The 27,704-nt window shown below is 52.2% G+C and overlaps 2 protein-coding genes across 6 annotated transcripts; one reads left to right on the top strand and one right to left on the bottom strand.

Annotated features, from left to right (window-relative positions):
* Positions 1-11: 11 nt before the first annotated feature.
* On the top strand, positions 12-5,402 carry AP4M1 (adaptor related protein complex 4 subunit mu 1). Of its 2 annotated transcripts, XM_081011959.1 has the most exons (15): positions 17-207; positions 354-439; positions 532-638; positions 737-833; positions 1,403-1,513; positions 2,374-2,454; positions 3,165-3,227; positions 3,335-3,401; positions 3,986-4,039; positions 4,112-4,218; positions 4,298-4,389; positions 4,502-4,546; positions 4,646-4,696; positions 4,806-4,923; positions 5,055-5,402. In XM_081011959.1, the coding sequence occupies exons 1-15, from the start codon at positions 114-116 to the stop codon at positions 5,253-5,255; spliced, it is 1,374 nt and encodes a 457-aa protein (XP_080868085.1). In that variant the 5' UTR covers positions 17-113; the 3' UTR covers positions 5,256-5,402. The 2 variants fall into 2 exon arrangements, with proteins under 2 accessions (XP_080868084.1, XP_080868085.1); XM_081011958.1 differs by having other exon boundaries at positions 12-207; positions 529-638; positions 3,986-4,218.
* On the bottom strand, positions 5,329-26,124 carry STAG3 (STAG3 cohesin complex component). Of its 4 annotated transcripts, none has more exons than XM_081011933.1 (29): positions 26,016-26,124; positions 25,425-25,521; positions 25,199-25,275; positions 24,888-25,092; positions 24,645-24,796; positions 20,399-20,472; positions 20,185-20,308; positions 15,764-15,862; positions 15,510-15,589; positions 15,149-15,256; positions 14,823-14,919; positions 14,639-14,750; positions 13,809-13,912; positions 13,623-13,715; positions 13,298-13,387; positions 12,975-13,175; positions 12,569-12,642; positions 12,303-12,390; positions 11,951-12,049; positions 11,784-11,876; positions 9,552-9,714; positions 9,324-9,457; positions 7,870-7,971; positions 7,650-7,795; positions 7,175-7,303; positions 6,894-7,075; positions 6,645-6,801; positions 6,482-6,562; positions 5,329-6,067 (listed from the first exon to the last, which is right to left on the bottom strand). In XM_081011933.1, the coding sequence occupies exons 3-29, from the start codon at positions 25,256-25,258 to the stop codon at positions 5,794-5,796; spliced, it is 3,321 nt and encodes a 1,106-aa protein (XP_080868059.1). In that variant the 5' UTR covers positions 25,259-25,275; positions 25,425-25,521; positions 26,016-26,124; the 3' UTR covers positions 5,329-5,793. The 4 variants fall into 4 exon arrangements, with proteins under 4 accessions (XP_080868059.1, XP_080868058.1, XP_080868061.1 ...); XM_081011932.1 differs by lacking the exon at positions 26,016-26,124 and having other exon boundaries at positions 5,329-5,640; positions 5,992-6,067; positions 25,425-25,662; XM_081011934.1 differs by lacking the exons at positions 5,329-6,067; positions 26,016-26,124 and having other exon boundaries at positions 6,482-6,558; positions 6,629-6,801; positions 25,425-25,662.
* Between the last annotated feature and the right edge of the window lie 1,580 nt (positions 26,125-27,704).

Raw genomic sequence — 27,704 nt, forward strand, 5'->3', positions numbered from 1 at the left:
CCGCTTCCGAAAAGAGCGGAGGTCCCGGATGTAGGGGGCGGACGGGCGGGCGAGAAAGGGATCTGTGTGCCCCGCCCGGATCCGGAAGCTCTTTCCCCCGGGCTCTCCGGGGCATGTGCAGAGTGCCCGGCTCGCCCCCCCCCGCGACGATGCTTCCTCAGGTCTTCGTGCTCTCCGCCAAGGGCGACCGCCTCCTCTACAAGGACTGTATCCTCCGCGCGCTCCGGCCAGGCAGGGAAGCAGCGCCCGGCAGCTTCGGGGGGGTGGGCAGGGCCGAGGGGCCCCCGGGCGCAGGGGCGGGCTCTGATTCGGGAGCTCTGATCCCCCCCTTTTTCCTTGACCCCCCCCCTCAGTCCGCGGCGACGGCGACTCCGAGCTGGTCGACACCTTTTGCCAGAAGATCGCCGCTCTGCCGGGGGACCAGGCGCCCGTTTTCATGGTAGAGAAGCGGGCGGGTGGGGGCTGTGTCGTGCAAGGAGAAGCGGGTCGCCGCTGACTGACACCCCTCTCCTCCTTCATTCCCTCCAGCAGGCGCGCCAGGGACTCCACTTCGCGCACGTGCGCCACGCCGGGCTGTACTTCGTGGTGACGGTGCTGCCCAACGCCTCTCCTTTCGCAGCTGTCGAGTTCCTCAACCGGTGAGGCTGCTGTCTGCGGTGCAGGAGGTTGGGCAGGGCGGGGCGCTGTGGGGACCCCCCCCCCCCCGGTTGACACCTGTACTCCCTCCTGCCTCCAGGCTGGTGACTCTCCTGCGGGACTATTGCGGCTCTCTGAGTGAGAAGACGGTCAGCCTCAACTTTGCGCTCATCTATGAGCTCCTGGATGAGCTCCTGGTAGGTGGGGTGGGGGTGCACCAGGCCCCTTTTGACAGCAAGCCAGCTGCCTCATGCAAAGAAATGGCACCTGCCAGGAGGGCCAACCAGTGCAAAAAGCTCCAATATCAAACAAGGCCATGACAAATTCATAGCAGAGTTTCCACACAGAACACAGGATGAAATCCACCGCGTAAGTGGAAAAAGACACCAGAGGTGCCAACAGGCTCACACCCAGCTTCAAGGATCAAAATGTGTGGCACCTCATCAGGACAGTTGGGTAGGGGGGCACCATAGTCCCAAGCCAGAATAGGACCATTGCAGAAGAAGGGTCCATTCATGCAAACCATTTTAAAAGGGCGGAGCCTGGCATTGGATCTGGTTCTGTCTGAAGTTGGGGTGAGGAGGCTACCACTTGAACCCCCCCATGGCCATTAATGGCTTTTCATCTTAAGTGATTTCCTTTGATCAAATCTGTGCATGGCTAGTAATCCTGCTGCATAGATGCTTCCAGGTGTTTTCTCGCTTGGGGCACAAAGGGGAAGGGTAGGAGGGAACTGGTTGCACCCACAACTCTCCCCTCCCCTCAGGATTATGGCTACATCCAGACAACAGCGCCCGACGTGCTGAAGAACTTCATCCAGATGGAGCCAGTGCTCAGCCAGCCCTTCAGTCTTCTTGACCTCAGTACGGTGGGCCTGGTGAGTGGGGCTGGTAGTGCGAGACCCAGAAATGGGCTCCATGGGAGTGAATGGCAACCTGGCATTGAGGTCACCTAATGCCTTTTAGCTTCTAAAGACCTGCTCCTCATGAGAAGCCCCAGCTGCTAGATGAGGGAGACTTGCTTGCACAGCACAAGGCTGTGTATGTGGCCATGTGTTTCTGTCCAATTGTCAGGATCCCTTGGGCTGGATTTGTCATGCTTGGCCTGAAAATGCTAAGAAATGGCTCTGCTCTGGGTGCCTCTCTGCCGCTGCAGCCAAAGCCGCCTCCTGCTAGATGGGCAAAGTGAGGCTGCAAGGAAAAAGTAGGAAAGAGAGGGTGGTGGGTTCAGTGTTGAAACAAAGCCTATGCAGAACACCTCTTCTAACACATTGGGTACGCCAGTCCCACTGCTAATTCCTCAAGCAGTATTGTCTACACTGACTGCCAGTGATAATCTAGAATTTGGCACAGGGGCTTCTCCCAGCCACTGTCAAAATGGCTGACAGTGGTTAAAGGAGCTAAGGATCCAAGGATCCAGCCCACTGGCTGAAAAATGGTCCCAACCCCAATAAACAACGGGCATTGCGTAAGCGCTCTGGGTAAAGTATATTGGTGACCTCTGCTTTTCAAGTATTTATTATGTTACAGTAAAGTTGGGGAGCCATTGCTCTTTTCCTCTTTGTGTTCTGTAGCATCTTATTATGTGGATGTTGTGGCATTCTCCAAGATCTCACACACCTGTCGCTGAGAGTCAGCAATAAGCTGCTTTGCTGTTCACAGAGTTGAAGACTCTTTCAGCTTCACAGGACTCAGATTAACATCCATTTCCAATAATTATTATTTCTTGTGGATCCAGTTTGGAGCAGATACACAGCAAAGCAAAGTGGCTCCCAGTTGCGCAGCTGCCCGTCCTGTCCTGTCCCTGCGGGGGGAACAGGTAAGATGCCCTGTATCTTGAGTCACTCAGCAAAAGCTCCCCAAAGGTGCTGGCAGGGCTGGAGTTGTGCTGACTGCCAACAAACATTTATGATGCAACAAATACCTGTCTCCCACCTGTAATCTGAAACCACCACTGTCATAATGCCATGGTATCAGCCTACGATTCTATGGCATTAACACACCCAACACACCAAGTTCAGTTCTGGTTGTTGCACTTAGAATCCTAGAACTGTAGTTTGAATGTACCCCACGATCATCTAGGTCAACCTCCTGCAAGATAAATATTGCAGAGCTGGGAAACATTAGGAAAAGATCAACCAAAATTATCAAGCAGGTGGAGCGACTCCCCCGTGAGGAAAGTTGCTGTTTGGGGCTTGGTAGCTCAGAAAAAAAGCCAGAAGTGCAGAGAAAGGGGCTAAGAGGTTTTCTTGCTCTGGTGGTATCAGAACCCAAATGGCTCCCAGAAACTGGTGGAAGATTCATTCAGGCAAGCAGGGCACCTTCACCCGGCCAGAACCCTCCCCTGGCCCCCAACACAGAGAGCATGAGAGGGGGACTTGTTGTCATGCTTTGCCTGCCTGTGGGCTTCGGAGAAGCATTTGCCTGGTCACTGTGGGAACAGAATTGCAAAACTGTAGGGTTGGAAGGGATCCCCAAGGGCCCTACAATGCAAGAGCCCCAGCAGAGCTGTCCTGTCTCTTCCTCCAGAGTTCGCGGCCAGAGGTCTTCCTGGACGTAGTGGAGCGTCTCACAGTCATCATTGCAGCCAACGTAAGTCGAAAGCAGCGCCAGAGATTCCCTCAGGGAAGAGATTCCCTTCCCTGAACCCACAGCACTGCCCAGGTGGAGGCCCTGAGCCCTGTGCCTCTTCCCTCCAGGGAACCCCCATGAAGACTGACATCCAAGGAGAAATCCGCCTCAAGAGTTTCTTTCCTGGCTGCTCCGGTGAGTAAATGCCCTCACAGACATGTCCTGACCAGGGAGGGCAACCGCCAATTCGGATAGCTTCTGCTTGCGCCTCCTTTTCTCTGCCCATCATAAAGTAAAGTGCCTGGCTGGTTTTCAGAGGACAATCCAGGACCTCCTGCTTGTCTGGACACCACTTGCAGGGGCAGGTTTGTCCCAGGGGGCACTGGAGGCTCCTGCAAAGGATGGTGCAAAGTGACCAAGGAATCCATGCCATGTTTGGGGGGGGGGGTTGTGCCTAGAAATAGGGAGTTCTGCTGCAGGGAGATGTGACCCTGGCCCTACTGTGAAGGTTCATTTCTTGCAGGGAATAGGGGTTCCTCCCTCCCACTTTCCCACTAGGCAGGCCTTGTGCAAGTTAAATGTACCCACTGCCCCATCACCTTTGGCAGGGCGACCTCATTGCAAATAAGCTGAAGGATAAAAACACAGCAGCCGTGAGGAAGAGAAGCGGCTACTGCTTAGAGACACGAGGTAGCGAGGGCTCTCCTCCTCCCTGGGGGGAAATGCCCCTTGAGGAACCAGGAGAGCTCATGGAGGCTGTGCCCTTTTCTCCCCTGCAGAGATGCGGGTTGGCCTCACTGAAGAGTTCTGTGTGGGCAAGACTGAGCTGCGAGGTGAGTGTGCCCCTGCCCTCCACAGAACCTCAGGACCTGCCCCCGCTAAAGCCTCTCTTGCTTTGCCCCTAGGCTATGGCACCGCAGTGCGCGTGGACGAGTGCTCCTTCCACAGCTCCGTCAAGCTGGACGAATTTGAGCGCAGCCGCATCCTCCGCGTGAACCCCAGCCAAGGAGAGGTAAAGGCAAGTGGGCGGGGGGCTGGCCGATGGGGATTGGGAGAAGCCCACCTGCTGAGCCCTGCCCTTCTTTGAGCAGCTGACTCTGATGCAGTACCAGCTGGCAGACGACACCACTGCGGCCTTGCCCTTCCATCTTTTTCCCACCATCAACCACGACCCCAGCGGCCGGTGAGTGGGGCCTGGCTGCCACCTCAAGCAGCCCTCAAAGTGCCCTGGGCAAGGGAGGAGAAGGGGGCGACCCCCAGTCCTGCCTCACCCTGCACCTTTTCCGCCCCTGCAGAGTGCAGATCTACCTCAAGCTTCGCTGTGACTTGTCACCCAAAAGGTAGAGTCCTTCCCTGTAGTTCAAGGGGGGGGGGCAAACTAGGAAGGGGGCACCCACTTCACCCTGTTCTGCCCCACTTACGGATCCCATCTCTTTCAGCCACGCAGTGAACATCCACCTCCACCTGCCTGTGCCTAAGGCCACTCTAAGGTAAGGTGAGGGGGGCGGCTGCTGCAAGGCCACTTCCAACATGGCAGGTGTTCTTGTGCCCCTGCTTGGTGCTCCCCTCCCCCTCTCACGGCTGTTCCCCCACCCCCAGCCTCTCCCAGGAGCTGAGCAGTCCAGAGCAGTCCGCCACCTTCCAGCCCTCCACAAAGTCCATCGAGTGGGTCATTCCCAGAGTCCAAGGTGGCTCCCAGCTCTCAGCCCTTTTCAAGGTAAGGGGTTAACTGATGGCCGCAGCAGTTGGTGCAGCAATGGAGGGAAGCCCCACAATGGTGGCCCTCCAGCTGCTGCTCCATCTCTGCTGCCACACTCACCCGCCCCATCATGTGCGTCTGTTTTGCAGCTGGAGGTGCCAGGGCTGAGCCGGGCGCGGCTGCTGGAGCTGGGCCCCGCCAACCTCTCCTTTGAGGTGCCAGCACACACGTCTTCTGGTCTGCAGATCCGCTTCCTGCGCTTTGTGGGGCCGCAGCCAAGCCTCCCTCACCGCTGGGTGCGCTACGTGACCCACAGCGATTCCTACGTCATCCGCCTCAGCGCAGGGTAGATGCATTAGGGCCCAACCGTGCAACATCCCTCGCCGGCCCCCGTCAAAGCAGCCTCTTTGCAGACACCAGAAGTTTTCCATAAACAGTTTTATTTCTCAGCCAACAGCTCCACAAAACCCAATCAAAAAGGAACAGCAGAACAGAAATAGCAGAATGGAAAGTGTCCCACAAGTGAGAGGAGCTGAGGCAAAACCTCAAATGCTACACAACAAAAACTGTCCCTGAGAAATGAGGGCAAGGAGAGCCCCCCAAGGCACCAAAACCAGATCGTCGATTAGACAAACAGCACTGTCAACAAGCAACTGAAGTCTCCAACCCCAGGAGGGGCAGCGCAGCATAGAGCCCCCTGAGAAACTGCGAGGGGGGGAGCCTACCTCAGGAATCCTGCGGGAAGAGGGAAGGCAGGTGTTAAGGGGAGCCATCTTGCTCTGCCCCACTCATCTCTCCTTTAAGAAGCCATTAGATAAGATCCTGCAGGCAAGGAGAGGCCTCAGCTCTGACTCCTGCGGACAAAAGCCAGGTGGGCCAGCTACCCATTCACTGCCTGCTGCACAAAGTGGAGTCACTCCAGCAAAGCCAAACGCAGCCCTTCCTCCTGCCCCCAAGAGGGAAACCAGAAAGTAGCTGAGGGGGTGCAAGGAGGAGCAGGTGCTGCAGGTCAGGCTGGCTGGGGCTCTCAGGGGACCTGGGGGCAGGCAGCTCTCCCCCCCCCCATTGCCAGGGGCTTCTTTTCACCTTGCCCAAGGCGACCTCCTCCTCACTGGTCTCTGGCTCTTCCACCACCGCCTCTCCCACTTCCATCAGGGTCAGCCTGTGAGGCAAAAACAGAGGCATGTCTTGGCACAGCAAAGGGACGTTTGCTGCCTGGCCATTTTGGGGGGATTAAAGCTTATTCTGGGGGTGGGAGAGGCAGTCTGGATGGCTCCAACCTGGTGCCTGCCCTGTCTCTGCCTTTCCACAGCTGCCCTGCAAAGACCGTCTGGTCACAGGAATCTGTCCCTGGATGCACAGATGCCAAGCATCTTGGCTTTATTGTAATAATGACTATTCATATTCATGAATATAACCACAAACCCATAAAACAGCGTATACAAAATCTTGTATCACTTGTTCTTCTCTGATGGAAAACATTATTTCCACTTATTTAAATTGGCAGAGGCCTCGTGGTGAAACCCTATTGCCCAATCTCCAGCTTGCAGCAACTCAAGGGCCCAGACAAACTTACCGCCCCAGCTGCCAGCCTAGGCTGCCACGGTTCTTGGGCTGTGGCTGGCTGCGAGAGGCTTTGTGGCCCTGCGGTGGCTGGCTGAAAAGGCAGAAGAGAAGCGAGTCAAGCCTCCTGCAGGGAGGGTGCTAGCGAGCCCTAGCCCACCCACAGCCCAGCTCACCTCTGCACAAATTCCGACTCAGAGCCAGAGTCCTCCTGGCCCAGCAGCTGGGCAGCCAAGTGGCCTTTTTTCCGCAAGGTGGTGGATGTCAGCAAGGGGCTCTGTAGGCGGCTTCCAGAAGTGGAGGAGAAGCTGGCATCACTATGCCCAAGGGACTCTGCCAAGGCAGGAGAAACATGGCCATTTCCACTTCCAAGTCTGCAGCAGTACAACCACCACCACCCTGCCCCCCTCCATTCCGTCTCCCACCATCCAGGTGCCGCCTCTTGGCAGGTGGTCCAGGCTTCTGCTGAGCAGGTACATCTGGTGAGGGGGCTGCATCCTCCTGGGGGCTCAGGGAGCGCTGATAGACCAGGAGCGAGGCCCAGAGGTGCTCCTCTCCACGTCGGAAGGACAGGTGCGCCTGGCTGATCTTCTTGAGATAGGACAGCCTGCCAGAGGGAGGAGCTGCATTAGGCTTAACAGCAGAGAATGGAGTCGAGGGGCACAGGGGCCTCCCAGCCTCCCCTCTTCCCTCGCAAGTCACTCACAGCAAGGCTTTGTCGGGAGGCACCAGCCGCGGAGAAAACTCGCTCAGCAGCTCCAAGAAGGGCAGGTGGACAAGGTGCAGCCTGGAGTCGGAGGCCACCGGCTCCTGGAAGGCAAACTTTATCCCATCCCTACGGCAAATGAAAGTGCAGCAGGGATGCCTCCTGGGCCTGGGGAGCCAGCCTCTTGGCTTGCCCTTCCCACACCCAGGAACTGGGCAAGGCTGTGCTTCAGGGCAGAAGCAGCCACTTTGCGCCCAGGTCCATTGCAGGCAGAACCCTGGAAAGCCACTGCCATTTGTTGCAGAGAGCACTGAGCCCCTGGACCAGCCATCTCTGGCTTCCCAAGGCCCACCCTTCCACCTGCTCAGCTGGCTTCCTGTCAGGCATTGGCTGCTCTTGGACCAGATCCTGCCCTCCCACTACTTCCCACACCCTGCAAGACAGGAAGAGAAGGCCTTGGCAGCAGCATCCTCACTTATGCAGAGTGACAAGGGCGGAGCGGTTCTGCAGCTGGTGCAGCCCGAAGAGCAGAGAGAAGCGCCGTGCCAAATCCCGGATCTCCAGGAAGGCGGCAGAGTGGACGCCTACAGGTCCCTGTTCCAGAAGCAGCTGAGTCAGCAACTAGGAGGAAGAGCAAGGGAGTGTCACCCAAGGCCTCTCCCCAACCTCTTGGCTCAAGGTCCTTCCCCCATTACCTGCTGCAGAGTGAGGAGCAGCGTGTGAGCCCATTCAGTCCGGTCAATCTGGCGGGTCTCATTCAGTGTCGCCTTGATGATGTCCCCGTAGTCATTGTAGGCCTGGTGGGGGCAGAACACTAAAGTCACTCCATTCCCAAAGCATAGGCTTAAGCCATAGAGAAACACACAGAAAGTTCTATTCCCTATTATGGGATGGGTAAGGAAGGGCAATAGTCCTAGCAGGCAGCACTCCTTGGCTAGGGTCCAACTGGAAATGGGCTTCCAAACATCCTCTTGTGCCCAAGAGCCATGACTTGTGCATTTTAAGTTTTGCTTCTGTGAACAATACACTGGCTGGCTATTTTGGTTAACTGCAAAGTCAGGCAGCTGGACAGCAGCTGGCAACCCGCTGGAGACACCTCAGGCCCGGCAAGCACAGCACTCATGGGCCATTGAGATGAGTCTGACGGGGCTCTGAAGGCTGCAAAGGGGCTGGGCTGTAGCACAGGCAGAGGGAACCTTTCCCAGCCATGTGCCTATCCCTCAATCCCCTGACATCACATTGTCAGGTGACCAAAAATATTTCTTTTCTTGCAGACACGCAAAGAGGTTTGTGCCAATCAGGATGGTGAATTTCTGCTCAGATTGTACTGGGGAGCTTCCCTGGGAATGTGCTGCTCTAGAGTAAGAGACAACTGCTTTGCTGGAGTAAGTGCATTGCAGAGATGAATGGACAGGCAGGCAGGCACATGTAGGCCATGGTAGGCATGGTTGATAGTTGAGCAGCTAAGCAGGACTAATTGTGTTGGTGCTATTTGCCTAGCTAAAAGTGCTTCACGTGGGACATGCTAGGATGCCAGAAAGACCGGGTCAAAGACAGCTATTATTACAGTCCTCTGCTGACCATCACATAGAACAGAGAATCCCAGGGTTTGTCCCCAGGTGGATGCTGCACAAAGGTAGCCAGAATCGAACCCCTGCCAACAGAACACCCCTAGCCAGGCCCGACCAGCCTGGTGAGTAGTGGTGAGACTTTGGGTGAGGGAATAGGGTCTTTTAAATCTGCTGCTGCCTGATCATCCATGAGTTCAGTGCGCTTCTGGCTACGTGCCTAATGCTTTGCACTTGCACCGAGCCTGTGATCTTTTGAACTGTAACACATATTCCCCATCCTCAGGGTGGGAAAAGAATCCCTTGGGAGCCTGGGAGGAAGAAGGTCCCCATCCTCTACCACCAGGCAGCTGCTGTGCATTACAGCTCCAGGTAGTGCCAAAAGCAACAGTCGTTCCCCCCACCGCAGCCCACCAGAGCTGCACATGGAGGACCGGATATGGTGGGTCTCTTGGAGCCTTGTTGGGGAAGGAACAGCTAATCTGGCACCCAACCAGCTGTCCAGCAACATCGCTGAGGAAGAGGAAGGGGACCCATGTCAGAGCCAAGAGCCTGGGCACATCCGCCCACCCCCCACCAACCTTGGAGTAATGCTTGAAGATGTCTGAGGCAGCACTCAGCTCCAGGACTCCGTAGATGATGAGCTTGCAGAATCCGGCCAGCAGCTTGCGGCGCTGGTGCAGTTCCTCAATCTGGAGCATCTCATCCTGGCTGCCTGAGGCCAACAAGAGGAAGAGTGGGGGAGGCTGCTCTGCCCAGGGACCCCCTGCCCTCCTGCAGCCAGTGGCACCATGGGCCCAGCCCAATACCTTCAACCTGGTCGTGGTTGAAAACGTGGTCCACAAGGAAGCCAGCCAGCTGCGACTGCAAAGCAACATCTGGCTCGTACACCAGCTCGTGGAGCAGGCGGTGGCCCCCATACGGCAGCTGAGGGCCGAAAATCACGAGCAGGTCAGTCAGCACCACAAAGGCCTGGCAGGGAAACCAGAGAGTGAAAGTGAGGGGGCAGGAAGGGACATCGCAGGATTCAGGAGCAAGTCCTAGAAAATGGGGGAGGGGGCAGGAAAAGGGCAGCAAGCAGGGACACACTGCCTCTTTTCTGTACCCCCCCCCCCCCGGAATCAACAGGGCAGGCAAAGGGGAGGAGTAGCTTCTTCCTTGTCCCAGCAGCAACAGACAAGGAAGCTCCCACCCACTGCATTGCAGTTGTGGCTGAGGCAAGAAATCAATGCCTCCCCTCCTCCATGACTCCTGAGGCTGCTGCCTCCCAACCCCCCAAACACCATTGCACACAGAAACTCAAATCAGCTGCACAAGGCCAAGCCATGCAACAAATGAAACCATGAGTCACTCCTCCAGCTGCTTCCTTCTTGTACCGTATTTTTCCCTCTATAACACGCAGATTTTTTCTCCTAAAAAGTAAGGGGAAATGTCTGCGCGTGTTATTGAGCGAATGTGTGGTCCCTGGAGCCGACAGGCGCGAGTGAAGGCAAAAATCAGACAAATATCAATCCTCCGGAGAAGGGAAGCCTTGAAAAGAGGAAGCTGCTGCTTTCCTGCATTCTGCCTCAGGGTCTTACTGCCCACCCGCTTCTGTTTGTTACTGTGTTTGCTCAAACGGAACAAAGAGCAGAGAAAACCCCTCCCCTCCAGGCAAGCAGAGGGGAAAGCAGGGTGTCCTTCCTTCTAATTCCTCTCTGTGCTCTGGTGCTGCAACATGCAGGTGGGGGGGAGAGAGAGAGAGAGCTGGCTTGGGTGGGTGCGTGGGGGGAACTTTTGCCTTCCTTTCCTCCCTCCGGTAAAACCCCTCTCCTGCATTCTTAGCCAGCTGCTTCTCCGCACACCCCTCTCGGTGCTCCTTGTCCCTTCTATGTTTTTCCTTCCCTCCCCACTTAAAACGTGGTTACAAAGCACGGATCCACATGGATCCTCAGGATCTTTGCATTGGGTCACCCCAAATTCACCATCAGATCACATAGCAATGATCTGATGCAAAAACAGGGCTGCAGTGGTGCAAAAACGTGGTTACAAAGCACGGATCCACATGGATCCTCAGGATCTTTGCATTGGGTCACCCCAAATTCACCATCAGATCACATAGCATGTCCATGGCTACAGCCTGCACCAAAAAAATCACGTACCCACTGTTGCCTGGGGCTGCAATGGTGCAAAAACGTGGTTACAAAGCACAGATCCACATGGATTCTCAGGATCTTTGCATTGGGCTACCCCAAACTCACCGTCAAATCACATGTCTGTGGCCACAGCATGAAGCACAAAAATGATACATCCACTGTTTCATTCAGAATTTTTTTTTCTTGTTTTCCTCCTCTAAAAATTATGTGCGTGTTATGGTCAGGTGCGTGTTATCGAGCGAAAAATACGGTAGTTTCCTGCCCTTTAGCAGGTTTCTGGAGCACCAGCTCCGTCTCCTGCGCATCAATGAAGTTATTGTTCCCAGTAACTGGTGTTCTAACTGTAATGTTGTCTCCCTCCCTCTCAGGATCTAGTTTAAAGATCTCCTGATCAGGTTTGTGAGACTCTTAGCAAACACATTCTTGCCAACTGCTGTGAGGTGCAGCCCATCTCTTGCCAGAAGTCTTTCCTCAAGAAGTGGAGACCATGATCCAAGATGCCAAACCTTCCTGACATCACCTGCGCAGCCAGTGGTTGACCTCCAGTATTACCCTCTTTTTGGGTCACAACCTTCAACAGGGTAGATGAAAAGACCACCTTTGCCCCAAGGTCCTTCAGCTTCCTGCCCGGAGTATCAGAGTCCTTTGCTATATGCTGAAGGTTGTGTGGGAGTACTGCTTGTACCCACATGGATGAGAAGGAAGGGGTTGTGGCCAGTGGGCTTTGCAAGATTTGGCAACTTCTCTCTCTCGTGTTGTGAAGGGAGAATGTGAACAAGAGATGAGCAAGCATCCCTGTGGCCAACAGCAGAAGAAGCCCAGCTCTTTTGAGTGTTTCATGAAGTAGGCAAGAGCCAAAATCCCAACTCCCACGGGGAACACAGGAACCCTGTCTCCTGCTCTTACCTGCTCCTGAACACCGGGGTCCATGTCCACAAGATAGTTCTGACAGAGGGAGCAGAAGGAAGCCACTTTTTGCTTCAGGCTGAGCAGCTGCTCCTGGAAGGAGGAGTGGTGTCATGAGCGTGTGGTGGTGCAAAGGGAGACCCACCCTCTCTAAAAGCCCTGCTCACCTGTCTGGGAAGGGGGTCAGAGGCTGCGGTGGCGGCACAGAGATGGGACAGCTCCCAATAGAGTGAGAAGTATGAACAGGATATGGCAGAGATGACCACCTGCAACAAAGGAAGTCAGGCAGATATGGAAGTAGCCAAAGCAAGATCCAGAATTTTTGGGGTGGGAAGGAGCCTTCCACTCTGCAGCTGCAAGACTGCACCCACCCCCCAAAATGGGGGAAGGGAGCAGGATGTGGTAGCAACAATGAGACGACACACAGGCATGCAACTGTGGGCACATGCTCATGTTCATCTCCACTTTTCCAGGGCACTTGTCAGTTCAAGCCCCTCTCTCCCTGCAACCCTGCAGTACCTGCTTGGGGATCTCCTCTGTGTCCACCGTGTGGCGCAGGAGTCGGATGCAGGGATCAAAGAAATTCCACGGGGTCAGGTCATGAGCACTGCAGACAAAAAAGCAAAGGACATTCCTTGCCTCTTCCTTCCATGCAACAGAAGCGGCATGGGGCTGCTCCAGAGCAGCTGAGGGAGGGTCTGAAAGCCTTGAGCTGGGACGCTAGCCAGGATGGGGCCTGCAAAACAACAAGACGGCCTGGTTCTCTCCCTCCTCCCTGTGCTCACCTGTGCAGGATGGCAATGCGTTTGAGAGTGGTAGCCACACAGTACACATCTTCATTCTCCAGACAGCCGGGGGACTGAACAGGAACCAAGAGAAAGAAAACCTAATTGACCATGCCCGTTTCTCCTCCTCCGTGATCATTGCAGTCTTTTGGGCTTCCATGGACTGCAATGGCAGAGATGCCCTGTCTATCTGTGAAGCAGGAAAGCAACCCAGTACCTCAACACTCTTACAGTCTCCTATGTGGAAGAGGGAGAAATGAAGGAAAAGCATTGCTCCATACATGCACTGCCTAACCCAGCCACCAACCCCATTCCCAGGCACCTCCGCTGCACCCACCCATCTGTGGTCTGGCCACTACCTTCCCACTGACCATTCCAAGCTGCCACAGCCACCAGTGCTCTGTACCTGGAACAGTTCAGTCTCCTCATGCTGGAATTTATCCGCCAGATGGTCCACCAGACGACTGCGGGCAAAATCTGCACGGCTGTAGAAAGCCAGTTCTGGAGAGCAGAGCATGTGCAGAGTCCTGGAAGTAGCCTCCAGCACTTCGCAGTCTGTGTGCTTTTCCATCACCTCCCACAGCTGGGCCAGCAGCAGCTCTAAATGCTTGGGGAAGTGCAGCAGCCTGGTTGAATGGCAGCTCTGGACTAGGGAGAGAAGGCAAGCCCAGCCCCACACCTAAGCCCTGGTCTGGCAAAGGGAAGGGGGCAGGCGCAGGGCTCCCTCACCTTTTCTAGACGGCCGCTGCTGTAAAGAGTCAGGTCAAAGTAGCGCGGGACCTCCAGCAGATAAACCACTTTTTCGGCATCAGCTGAGAACTGGCCAAAGGGAGCGGAGAGAAGGGACATTCAGGCTCCCGCATAGCCAAGAGGAGCCATGAACAGGAGGGCACTGCCCAGGGCAAGGGAAACCATCTTGTCTGCATTTGTTGAAGCCAAGAATGTCAAGTGCCATGAACCCAGACGCCAACAGGGAGGGACACGTCACCCCAGAATGCTTCCATGCCCCCTCCCAGTAACACAGAGGGAGGCCCCCATCCCTCACAGGGCTCACCTTAGCCAGCAGTAGGGGCAGCAGGGGGATGAGGTGCTGAGTGAGTCTGAGGCGATCCTCCACTTGCACCTTGCGCTCCCGAGCAGAAAGCACCTTGTAGAGAAGAAAGGATGGGAAGCATAGCCCAGTGGAGGGCAGGAGATGAGCTAGGAACACCTCAGGCGGCCACCCTGACCCTTCCTTTACCTTCTTTCCAGAGATCCGGCCAACAGGTGGCTGCCCCTCTGTGGCCTGTCGCACACTGGCTGCCAAGAACATGATGAGGCTGTTCTCCTCTCGGTCTCCGAGGCCTGTGGAGCAAGGCGGCAGCTGAGCCAGGGAGCGAGGCCTCACCCAAGCAGTTCTGCAGGCCCTTTGCTGGCCAGCGCAATGCAGTTCTTCCACACTGTACACCTCATACACTGTCCGTGTCTGGACTGCCCTTTAAACCCACCTCAACGTTGGTGAACTGCAACTTCCATCATCCCTGGTCATTTGCCATGCCTGCTAGGGCTGATGGGAGTTGTAGTTCACCACCTTGTATGTTCCCCACTCCAACTTTAGCCTACCCTGTGAGAAGTCTCAAAGGAGAGGCTTCATTTCACCAGCAGCCATTATGTCTCCATCTCAACTTGTGTGAAGGTAAAAAATAGGCAACTAGACTGAACACTGCTCCTGCATCTCTTCGCAGCCAGAGAAACTGCTTAAAACTGCCAACATGCAAACCACTCCACCTCCTCCCCTGGCACCTTTGGAAGCAGCCAAAGGCGATGCTAAAAATGACAAGCAGGTGCCCGATCCAAGGTAACCCCTCCCCTTCCATGATTCTACTCAGACCTTGCAGTTGTGAGCTGATCACTGAAGAGCTGGGTGGGTCCTGGACCACACCAGATTGAAAGTTTTCACCTTAGACACTTTACTGGCAGACGTGTCCAGCAAGAGCCAACCTCCACCCCCATCACGCATCCAAGCTGGGCAGAGGTGTCAATGCTCTTCACTGCTTCCAGGTGTCCCTTCACCCCCCACCTGTTCCTCACCTTCCGCAGGGGGATCCTCCAGCAGAAGCCCAGTCAGCAGCTGCCAGTCCTTCAGCAAGGCAGCCGCACAGTCCCACAGGCTGTCCACCAGGTAGCTGGCATGGTCATGGAACTGTGTGGGGAGAGCAATGTCATGCCCCTGCCTGGGAAGGCCTCTCCTGCCCCCACCTCCCTGCTGCCTCACCTCACTCTCAATGAAAAAGGCCAGCAGCAGCTGGAAGGCGGCTCGGGTGCGCTGCTTCCCTGCCGTCCCCCTGGCACACATGGTGGGAACCAACAACCTAGGGGCCAAACCGCTATTGTTAAGAAAGGGGAGGTGGAATCAAGGATTCTGCAGGAAGGCTTGTAAGAGGCAGCAGAGCAGGATCAAATCTTGTTTGTTTAATAAAATTTACAAACCGCTTGATTGCAGCAAAACATATGATTTACAAGATACATGAAAAAACAAGCTGGTCTTCTGCTTGAGATGCTGCAGTTCCGGTGGGGGGGGTAGAGAGAGGACACACTCACTTGTTATACAAGAATTCGCCAGCGGCTGCTGCAAGGGGACGGCTAGAAGCATACACAAGTGGAAAGACGCTTGCACAATCCGAGTCTGTGAGCACATCATCCATATTCCTGAATGGAGATCAAGCATCCACTCATCAGTGGGCCAAGGCTGGAGCTCAGTGGCAGAGCACATGCCCTGCATGCAAAGGTCCCAGGCAGGCTGAGAAACACCTTGTCCCAGCCCTGGAGGCGGCTTGCTTGTCAGCGCAGACAACACTGCATTGAACGGACCAAGGAAGATTCCTGTGTGCACACTATGGACATTGGGGGGGTGTCCACGGGGCTCAGGCCCTAGCAACACCCCCACCCTGACAACACTTACTGAAAGATGAGGGTGAGCAGCCTGACAGCTTCCACTGCCACTTGGGGCTCCTTGTCCAGGACCATGGACACCATTCGCTCCTGCAGGGAAGAGCGCAGGCATTGGGTGGGAGAACAGCGCACCTCCCCACCATGTCTTCACAGATGCAAGGAGCCCACAGCAGAATGTACAGGAACATACTCCCCCTGTCAGAGGAAGGCCAAGAAGGTGTGGAAGACATCCAGCTGACAGCATTCTTGGGTCAAGACCCTCACCTTGAAGCGACTGGTGAAGAGCTCCATGCGAGCAGCCCTCTCCTGGCTGTGATACAGTCCTTGTAGAGCAAGAAGGCACTTGAGCCGGACCTCCCCCTGCTGCAAGACAGACAAGAGGAGATTAGGAGCAAGAGACTAGAAGCTGCCAGGCCAACTCCTTGGGCTTCTTCAAGAGAGATCAGCATGGCCAGACCCTAAGGTGGACATTTTCCCAGAAGAACCTCAACGTTCACAGGCATGTTTCTACTTTCACAGAATCAACTGAGAATATTACCTGCACTACCCACACTGATGAACAAGTAACTAGTATAACCACAGATTCTTATAGTCTCCTAAACAAGCCTGCAATCTTGCAGTTAAAATTTGTTTCAATGGGTTTTAAGGAGCCTTGACTTCAAAGGACTACAAGACAGCTGTCCTAAGTCAAGTAACTTCTACCTGAAAGCTTCCTATGGCAAACAGCAAGTTAAGTCTTTTCCTCTGAACTATATTCACTCATAACTGACTTTGACTTAAAAAGTCCCTGGGCTCAAATCTCATCTCAGCCTTATACACTGTAATACAGTTACTGCCTCACATTTGTGTGCATGAAAGGGTTAACCTGAGGCTCTCAATCTTCCTGCTTCCTGATCCCAACTCAAGAATGCTGCATGTGAATGAAGAATCTCTCTATAAGGAGGTTTCATTGCCTGCATTTTTGTTAGTCGAAAGATTGCATGAACTTTTGGTAATGAAACCAAGTACATTTCTTTTTAAGTCGTTTGGAACCTTTTGTCAGTGTTTGTAAAAAGCAAAAAAAAAGGAAGGAAAGGGTTCTGACCTCCCTTTGTCTCCTCAGCCTGGTCCTTGGACCCTTGTCGGCACAAAAGAGTCCACGAGAAAAGTCCTTGCAGAGTTTTATTCTTAAAAGTCTTTGTGCGAAAGCGACTGACCAACTATTATTTTTTTTATAGGATATTTATTGAAATTTTCAAAGTGTTACAAAATAAAATAAAAGCAGAAGAAAATACAAAATACAAAATAAAAATAGTTAACAAAGTAGGGGGGGAAACAAACCCCTTCCAACCATACGAATACAAATTCAAAAATAAGAAAAAGAGACAGAAAAAAATACAAAAATACACCACAAACAATTAAGAACATTTAAAAACAAATTCATTATTCTCGAATCCTCAACTGTCATTACCTTCTTTCTTTGACCTCCTCCTCCTCCCTTTCTTTGTATCCTAGTTATTAATTATCCCAGCAAATCCTTTCCATATTTCATAATATTCTGTCATTACATTACCCTAAACTGTTTTAATCTTATCTTTCTATAAGAAAATAAACCTTAAAGCTTAAAACTTATATCTTCTCCTTACCAACTTCTCATAACCATAATATTCTTTCATAATTCTTTAAACATCTTTACTAAAGCCGAGTAATTTCATTCCAACATTTTTCTGACATTCATCAATTTTATAAAACAGTTCTAATGGTAGAAAAAAGAAATGCAAACAGATCCAATCTTCATCCAACGTCCCTTCCTCCTGGTTCCGGGTTTTGTCAGTCCTTATTGTCCCATCGATCTAGCCCATTAACCTGGCAACCTTATATCCGAGGCCCTCAAGTCTCTTCCATGTCCCTTCCGCAGCTCTTCTTCATATTTATAACTGTATTTTCCCTTGTCTCCTGCTCGTGGTAACTCCAGCTTGGCAGTATTTTTAACCCTTCTCGACAGATCAGCCCCTTTTCCATATTCAGCACTGAATTCCATATGGTATTTAAAAACATGTTTCAAAGACCCTCCAAAATTAAGAGCCCTCACAATCCCAAACATCTCACGGCCCATTGCCAGATTTGAAAAGTCCAAACATCCCAGCATAGGGGGGGTCAATCCAGCCCCCCATTTCCAAGCCAAACCAAACTTTTTCTTTCCAAATCTGGCTTTTTCCAAGTTCATTTATCAAATCCGAAAACTCATATTCCTGTTGGGCCTGTTCTTTCAAAACACACTCCTGATTTAATTCCTGGGTGGGCTCCACATATTTTCCCACTGTCTGTTCAAAATTTCCCACTGCCTGTTCAAAATTTCTAGTCGAAGTCGCCACCAAATTCACCTTCTCATGTACCTGTTCCAGTAGGGCATTTGTTTTATAGAAAGCACACAACAAAGCTTCTGAATACATTGTCCTGCAAGGTCAAATGCCAATTCCCACGATTGTAATCTGTAACAGCTGCCGGCTCCCTGGAGTTGGTTACAGTTTCACAGTCTCCCTCTAGGGGGAAAACTTCTATTTGTTCTTGCAACGAAGTTTCCCTTTTTGAGATACTTTGTCAATATTTGTTCCTTTAAAATGCGAAGGGAAACAGTGGAATCACTATGTTTCTCTTCTTTTAGCTATTTGTCAAAAACGTTTGTCTCTGGTCAATGAACTTCAAATGTCAGTCCTGACACCCCGCTCCAGGATCAGGACGGAGGAAAGTTGCTTTACTTTAAACTCACTTTAAACAGTCCGAAAAAGATCCCCCTTCTTCTCCTGCTGTCGAAGGGGGGTTCCACAATTTTAAATGATGAAATCCAATCCTTTAAAGGCGATTTTCTAAGCTCTAGTTTACGTTGTCTTTGCTTTATTCTGTCTACAAAGGAACGGAAGGCTGACTTCCTGTTTAGACCTTCCCGTTCCGTACCAAATTGAAATAGATTTTTAAGATCCAATTCCTTTCTGCACGCAAGACCTTATTTAATGTCCAGTTGTTCAAAGTCTAAGTACTCACGGGTGCTTATTTTAGAGTCCAAATTGTCCCAGGAAAAAGGCAGCGCTCTCCGGCAACGGCTATGCAGCTTCGCTCCACGGAAATAGCAGTTGACTCACAGCACCGCGCCACTTCCCCCTCTTCACTTAGGAGCCCGTTAGTGGGTTCCTTAGCGAGTTGGGGGGGCGCTAAAGGTGCCCGCCGAGTCCCATGGTCACAGGCTTCATCCGCCTGTGATTTTTAAAAGGGTCCCCGCTTCGCCGTAGTGGTGAAGACCCGTTTCCCGCGGAGCTAGTCCCTCCAGTTCAGAGTCTGCCATTGCCGATGGCGCCACCCCGGAAGTCCGCGACTGACCAACTACACACATCAACACTAACTAACCAACCAACCAACCCAAACACCAGCCAACCCAAACTAACATTTCTCACTCTATATATACAACCCAGTGCAGGCTGCTGACTCATGCTGACCCAGCTTTATTCGCATTAAAGAAACAGCGGCCATTTTAGCCGTGACACCTTTTTCATCTTCATTTCACTACCAGCAGATTTTGACGTCGACTGTAACTTCTATAACTCCTTAGCAAAATATTCACCTGTTTGCAAAGCTAAGTGTCTGTGATTTATTATACCCAAAGTATTTTTGTGAAGAACATTTGTTTAAAGATGCAAATATAACCAAGTTTTAATGTGCAATCACAATTGTACTTAACTTTGTTGAGAGAGTAAGAATCTCTCTTCCAAACCTTTCCCTCCAAAAACATATCCACTAGAAAAGCAGCTATTCTGACAATCACCGTGATGAACCAAAGGTGAAATGTTCCAACAACGACCAATTGTAGCAACAACTACAACGGCTAGTTGTTGCAAGAACAAGCTCATGTTTATATTCACTTGCTTTGATATATGCGAATTGTCTGGCTTCGATGCTATGCTTATCTGTAAGCCTTGGGATGCTGGGCTCAGGGCCCAGGAAGAGAGGAGCTCTGGACAGCTGCTACCTCTGGCCTCGCTGACCAGGGGAAACTAACATATGCTACTTTGTGCATAAAGGATACATACATGTTTCCTCAGCTGCAAACAAATCATGACGACCTCTCGCTTTTGTGGTGTCCATCCCTTCTGTACAGGTAGTGGGGCTCTGCATGCTGTGGTGTAAGTTTATACCTCTAAATAAGGCAGTAGAACTGCCCATTCTGGTGTTTTTGACATCCTCCTTGGGTATACTTACATCAAACCCCTCGCTCAGCACCTCTTTGTGCTTGCGGTTCAGTACCCCCCTCCCTCCAATTCTCGGTAAGAGAATAATATAGTTTATCTTGCAGCGTTGCTATTATTACTGAAATAATGCATTTGAAATGTCTCCAAGATCAGAAACAAGAGAAATGCTGCCTAACTTTTCAAAATGAAACAGCAGCATTTCCTCCCACCCCAGCACAGAGGTGGCTGGATGTGTGAATGCAGTTTCTTCCTGTTAGAGATCACACAGAGGCATCCCTGCCTGCCCAGGTGTATGCGTGTGCCCTGGCCCTTGGCAGGTTGGCCATATGGAAATCTGACTCTCAGGCTAAGAAAGGTTCTCCACCGCAGTCCCATGGAAGCCCTGAACATGTTTACAGCTGTTTGCCTATGAGCAGATGGGTACCTCCTGCTGGATGCAACACCCACCTTCTTCCACCTACCTACCTTGTCATGTAGCGTCCAGCCAATGTACTTGAGATAGCTGTCAGTCAGGAAGGAGTTGCTGTAATGCTCTATCCACTGGCCCATCTCTTCAATGCAAATGGCACGAATTTCAGGCATAAGGTCCCTTGACAAGCAAATAATAAGAAAGTGTTAAGATGGACAGCGTGGCTCACTGGTCCCTGCTCTAGCTGAACTTGCCCTCACCCCAACTCACCGATAGCGGTGAATGAAGACCCCCTTGAAGATAGCGTTCATCAAATTCTCAAGCTCTTCCTGTTTCTCCTGGAGCTGGCAACACACAAAGCAGGACACAAGTGGTTTAAGTCTCCAGCCAGGCACTTGCGTGCACTGCCACCTGCATCTGACATGTTAGAGGGACTCTCACAGGGAGCAGACTGTCTGCCCTGCTTGAAGCACAGTCACATCTTCTGTCTCTGGCATGTAAAAATGACACTGAGTCAAAATTGCCTCCTAATGAGTTAGAATAACTCTCTAGAGGCCTGGAGTAAAAACCAGCCCACAGATGATCAGTTCAGCAGCTGTAGTGCTCTAATATTTAATCTAGGGGTTCCGTGACAGGAAGATTGAACCCTTTCCCTCCTGTCTATGAGAAATGAACCCAGCCAATGCTTATATTGATACATTAGAACCCCAGAGTTCCATGATCCCAAGCACAGTCACCTGGATGCCCTGAAGCCTTTATCAAGAGAGCACGAGGAAAAGCTGGGACAGGAGAAGGGATCCAGGAGATACCCATAAGAAATGTTAACTCGCCCAAGAATCTAGGGAAGTCACAGTGGAGAGCCTTTGTGTAACAGAAGCTGCTCCCTTAAGTCCACCGAGGGATTTGCGGAGCTCTGGTGTGTGAACATGGGGATACCTTCCCAAAAGACGTGTTGTGAAGGACCTGCTTGGGTCCTGGTGGTTTCTGTGCTGAATCTGCATGTTTCTGTTCTGAAATTTCACCTGAATAAATACTAGATCAACATGGTGAGCCCCAAAATGCTACCAAGAAACTAAAAATCCAAAGATGTATTTTGCCTAAAATTTGCACTTTAGACCTGTGGCATGCCAGACATTCATGAATGACAACTCCAAAGAATTCTCAAAGATTATAGATAGAGGCTCTGAGATTAAATCTGCAAGCTCCATTAGAACCCTTTGGTGCTGCTCATCAGTCCCTGGAGATTTGAAGGCATTTAACGTTGCCAGGTGTTCCCTTACCATCTCTTTTCCTATCTTGGGCTGCAACTCCTCCCTCACTTCACTCATCATGCTATCACTAGGTTGGGCATTGCTTTTCTTTTGGGTGAACACAGAAAGAGATGTTGAGCAGTTCTGCTGTCAGTGAAGGAACTTCTCTGACATCTGCCTTCTCGCTCATACAATAGCACTTCTCCATCTTCTCCACACAGAGGACCTGCCACTTGCTTGTTCCTCTTGCTTTGAACACAGCCAAAAAACCACACCCTTTTTAACCTCTCTTGCAAACCTGAGTTCATTCTGAGCTTTAGCCCATCTGACATTCACCCTGCAACTGTTGGCTACTCGTATATATATATATATTCCTCCTCCATGATTTCCTTTCTTCTCTTCTCAAATTTCAACCCATCTGTAAGCTCATTCTGCATCCAATTCTTGTTGGAATCGTCTGCATTTAAGCTTTTAATATTTGACCTTTAAGAAACTCTGATCTTGAGCTCCTTTCTCTTTGAGTTATTTCCAACCATGGCATGTCACAGTAGTTCCTTCAACTTTTTGAAATCAGCCTTCGAGTGCACATCTGAGCGCAATTTCCCTTGCCTCTACATTCTGAAACCCAAGAGGACATGATCACTTCCCCCCAAGGTTTCCAGGACTTCTACTTCGTTGATCAGTTCATCCCTCTTGGTAAGGACCAAGTGAGGAATGTGTTGGACACTACATTCTTGGCAGCTTGAATTCCAGCAGATATTGGGGAAGTTGAAGTCTCCCATGACTACTATAGCTCTCCTTTTCAAATGTTTGATCATCTGCTCTGGGAAGACATCAGCCAAGTCTTCAGTCTGGCTTGGAAGTCTTCAGCAGACACCCAGAATAAGGTCACTGTAGTTTCCCTCTCCTGTAATTTTTACCCATATATTCTCAATCTGCTTTCCATGTTCCAGGTTATGAATCTCTTCACAAGTATACACATCCTTTACCTTCCTCTCTTCCTGTTGGGTCTCCACCTTTTCACTGATTAATTTATACCCATCAATTTCTATATTCATATATATATATATATATATATATATATATATATATATATATATATTCATTTTTGCCCATGTCTGCAGGAGTTTAGCCCTACTATTTGCCTGACAAATACCATCATCCTGGGTCAGTATGCTGCCAGCACTCCACACATCAGCACTGGTGATCACACACTTGAGGTGGTAGATTTTGTCTACTTTGGTTCCACCGTTAGTAACACTGAGCTGGACAAACGTATTGGCGAGGCAGCTATGGCAATGATTCACCTCTTCAAAAGGGCATGGGAGAATGTGACGCTAACATTCAAGATTCAGGCAGGTAGCCATGCTGGTCTGATGCAGTAGAAATATATAAAAATATAAATATAAATAATGTCCAGTAGCACCTTAGAGACCAACTAACAAACTTAGTTGGTCTCTAAGGTGCTACTGGACAATTTTTTATATTTTTTTTATATAATGCCTGATCACCTCATCTATCTCCTGAGAAATCTCTACGTGCAACAAGAAGCTACAGTTAGAACTGGATATGGAACAACTCAATGGTTCAAAATTGGGAAAGGAGTACGACAAGGCTGTATATTTGTCTCCCTGCTTATTTAACTTATATGCAGAATTCATCATGTGAAGGCTGGGCTGGATGAATCCCAAGCCGGAATTAAGATTGCCGGAAGAAGTATCAACAACCTCAGATATGCAGATGACACAACCTTGATGGCAGAAAGTGAGGAGGAATTAAAGAACCTTTTAATGAGGGTGAAAGAGAAGAGCGCAAAATATGGTCTGAAGCTCAACATCAAAAAAACGAAGATCATGGCCACTGGGCCCATCACCTCCTGGCAAATAGAAGGGGAAGAAATGGAGGCAGTGAGAGATTTTACTTTCTTGGGCTCCATGATCACTGCTGATGGTGACAGCAGTCACAAAATTAAAAGACGCCTGCTTCTTAGAAGAAAAGCAATGACAAACCTAGACAGCATCTTGAAAAGCAGAGACATCACCTTGCCAACAAAGGTCCGTATAGTTAAAGCTATGGTCTTCCCAGTAGTGATGTATGGAAGTGAGAGCTGGACCATAAAGAAGGCTGATCGCCAAAGAATTGATGCTTTTGAGTTATGGTGCTGGAGGAGACTCTTGAGAGTCCCATGGACTGCAAGAAGATCAAACCTCTCCATTCTTAAGGAAATCAGCCCTGAGTGCTCACTGGAAGGACAGATCGTGAAACTGAGGCTCCAGTACTTTGGCCACCTCATGAGAAAAGAAGACTCCCTGGAAAAGACCCTGATGTTGGGAAAGATGGAGGGCACAAGGAGAAGGGGACAACAGAGGACGAGATGGTTGGACAGTGTTCTCGAAGCTACCAGCATGAGTCTGACCAAACTGTGGGAGGCAGTGGAAGACAGGAGTGCCTGGCGTGCTCTGGTCCAGGGGGTCACGAAGAGTCGGACACGACTAAACAACAACAACAAACATTCAATACCAAGATGAAGGTCTACCAGGCTTGTGTGTTGCGCACAATGCTTTATGGAAGCAAGTCATGGGCAACCGCCAGGAGCGAGGCCTCAACACTTTCCACATACGCTGCATCATAAAGGTTTTGGGTATCAAATGGCAGGACAGAATTCCAACCAAAAATGTGCTCTCTCAAGCCCACATTCCCAGCAAGTTCTCACTCCAGTCTCAGCGAGGCCTATGCTTGCTTGGTCTTGTCCACAAATTGAAGATAGTAGGCTCCCCAAGGATGTGCTCTATGGGGAGCTGGCTTCAGGCACCAGACCCATTGGCCGACCAACTCTGCGCTACAAAGATGCCTGCAAACGTGACATAAAGGCTGGAAACATCAACCCCACCGTGTGGGAATCCTTTGCAGATGACTGCAATGCCTGGAGACAGACATGTCCTGCATCCATAAAAGTGACCAGAAGAGGGATGACCGGTGAAAGGAGCAGAGAGAGAAGAAATGCCATAGTGCATCCACAGCAGCACAACCAGATGCCTTCATCTGCCCCAGCTGCAACAAAACACATCTCATTCGCATTGGTCTCTACAGCTAGAACTGGTGCTGTAACCTTCCAACAGTTTACCCCACCTCCAAATATGCCCTTTTCCACTGTCTCCCGAGACAAGTCTCATTCCACGAGGTTTCAGTAATTTCCATGAGGTCATATTTGCCTGCTCTCCCGCCCCACCCCATGCCACCTTGTGCTGCAGCCCTGCCACCTTCACCTCTCTGTGTTGTTCCAGCAGCCCTTCCAGCTTCCCCAGAGCCCGGCAGCTCAATCCCTTGGCCTGCTCAGCCTCATACTGCCGCTGACTGTTGTCCTTCTGCAGGCTGACACTCAGAGCTACACGCACCAAACCTGTCATTAGTTTCATGGCTACAGGAAAAGATGAAGCATAGCATGGCATTTCTCAGCTCCTCTCAGAAAGGGATGCATCTGCCCACCCAAACCCAGACTACTCTCCTACCTGCCAAGGTGCTTGTGTGGCGGAAAGCACGCACCTGGGAGTCAGACATGCCAGTAAGCAGGGCGACAAGGCTACCCATCAAATACTCATCATAGAGAACAGCATGTTGTGTTCGGTGCACAAGAACTCCCAACAGCTCACAGAACCCCTGCCGAAACCGCCGCCAGACTGGGGTGTTCAACAACAGTGGGTACTCTGCTGAGCCCTAGGAAAAGATTTGTCTGAGTCCACCATTTGTCTCTGCCACCCTCCCTCCAAGGCGACTGTTTGGATTGAACCTCCCCAGAAACATCCCCTTCCTTAGTTCTCACCTCATCAAATGATTCTGTCAGCTGCTGGATGATCTCCGAGTTCTGAAGGCCTCTCAGCATCTCCAGGGTCACTACACCTGCAGGGCCGTGGAGGGGAAAGAGAAGGGAGAGAGCGCCCGTCCAGCCTCACATCACTGCAGAGCAAGCATGCAACTGGAAGGGGGACGGAGCACAGGAGAGCTTTTGCAAGAGTACGCAGAAGCACAACACTCCACTCTAAACTCACCTTTGCAACCACAGGAGTGGACAATGAAGTTGAACAGCTCCAGAAACCCAGATTCCCTGTCTTTCCTGTAACTCTCAAGCCAGTCATCAACTATAGACTGTGGCAGTTGACAGAGGATGGCAGTAGGCAAAGGGAGCAGGGCAAGGACACGCACATAGAAACAAGAGAGAGATGCGAGACCCACAAGAGCACAAGCATACTAGAGGATTTGCGTTTCCCCTAAGACACCTTCCCCTAAGGCCTTCCCCCCCCCCCGCCGCATATCCCTGCTCCTTATCTTTCTCCAGCCAACCCTGCCCCTCTCACCTGCCCCAAGTCTCCTTTCAAAAAGCCAACCCTTGCTCCACTGCAGCCCACCAAGCCAGCTCTCCCACTCCAGCACATAGGACAGGGGTGGAGGCCCATCTTTCCCTCTCCTTCCAAAGCTCCCCTGGGGCCGGCTGCTGGCGCATCCCATGGAGCTCAAGCAGCAGCTTCGGGTTGAGCAGGAGGGGGCGCCTTCTCCGGGCTGGGCCCTCCCTCCCCGCTCTCTGCCCCGACGGCAGCCCAGAGCAGGGCCTTCTCCGCGCGGCTCCCTCGGCTGCCCCTCACCTGCGCGGCGCTCCCGCCCGCCTTCACCGCCTGGAAGAGGCCGCCGCTGGGCTCGGCGCGGGCCGGCAGAGGGTCCTTGGGGGCCGCCCTTGGCCTCGCCGCCTGAGGGGACGGAGAGAGAGGGCGAGGAAGCCGGGAGCCCCAGCCAGGCCTGGCGGCGCCCCACCCCGCCGGGGCCTCCCTCCGGCCCTCCCTACCTGCGCCTTGCGGGGCCGCGGCTTGCCGGCCTTGCCGCCAGGGCTGTCCTCGAAGGCGCGGTCGCCGGAGTCCTCCGAGGCGTCGCTGCCCGTCGCCCTGCGGACCAAGAGGGAGCTCAGCCCGGCCCGGCCCGGCCCCACGCCGCCCGCCCGGAGGGCCCTGGCCGGAGAAGCCATGGCGGGACCGAGGCCTCCTCCTCCTCCTCCTCCTCCTCCTCCTGGCTCCCTCAGCGCAGCTGCGCGGGAAACGCGCCTCGGCCCCGCCCCGCTCGCCTGCCCGACACGCGGCTCCCCGCGGCACTGCGCAGGCGCCACACGGGGGCTGCCTCCGGCGCCGCTCTCCTGGCGGCCACAAGGGGGCGCCCCTGGCTCGCGGCACCGGCGGGGGCGGAGTCCGGGAGGGAGGGAGGGAGGCGCCTCCGCTTGGCCGCCCGCCCGGGGAACGGGGGCGCGGAAGGGGCGGAGGGAGGTTCCTGGAGGGAGGGAGGGAAGGAAGGGGGCCCTTGCTATGGCCAGCTGGCCCTTGTCCCTGATAGGGGGGCGGGCATGTCTTCTTCACCTTCTTCTTCTTCACTACAATATATCCATTTATTTCCAATTGTCAATGTCAAAAGGGACTAAAATCTATCAAATTCATAGAAAACCAACGTGCCAATTTGCTCAATTTCTCTAGGACTCCATGACACCTCCCCTGTCCTCCATAATCCCTCGAGCAAGGTGTCAAGACCCTAATCCTGTCAAATCGCTCTGCCAAGCCCTTCCTCCGGGCGATGCCAGGTGACAGACTATGCATACATGGACCATTGTCTTCTCAGGATGTGCTTACCTGCGCATATCTCCAGCTCTGCATATTCCCCCCTCCCTCCTCCATATGTTAATCCGGTGTAACCCAACCTCTTCCTAATGTATTCGTGATGTAATCTGTGTAACCCAACCTCTTCTTAATGTATTCATGATGTAACTGGGATGTATTTTGCACTGTATTCTGGGACATGGAGGGAAATTTCAAAAGTTCATGTCACCCCTTTCTCGCTGTTCAATCTCGCCTTGAACCTGTTGCGCAATAAACTCGGATCTCCTGCAACTTGCTCCTGTCTCCGGCTGAGCTCATCTTCTTCCGCAGGGACCCGCGGACTTAGTCCGACGAGCTGGGTGGCAGAGTAACCCCGCACCCAGATTTTACCGTAACATCCCCAACAAATGGTTGCTGTGTTTTGTGTTGAATATATGCCAGGTGGTCATTTATGGACCTCATTTGCACATAACAAAATATGCATTTTATCAAAGTAATTGTTGAACTGAAATACAATGACGTGGAAGTATATTAATAGTGAAATAATTCTCTCTCTGGCGGGACCTCCGGCTGGCAAAGCGCTAGAGCCCAGCAGTGTCTCCGTCCCCCCTCCGTCCCCGGAAAGGCCTGCTCTCGAGGAGGCCCACAGAGCTTCGTCTGCTGGCCAGCTTGGCCCTCGGCCCCTTCGGCCGGCCCTCC

The sequence above is a fragment of the Podarcis pityusensis genome, assembly GCF_964106645.2.
Source record: "Podarcis pityusensis genome assembly, chromosome: 6".
Classification (NCBI taxonomy): Eukaryota; Metazoa; Chordata; class Lepidosauria; order Squamata; family Lacertidae; genus Podarcis; species Podarcis pityusensis.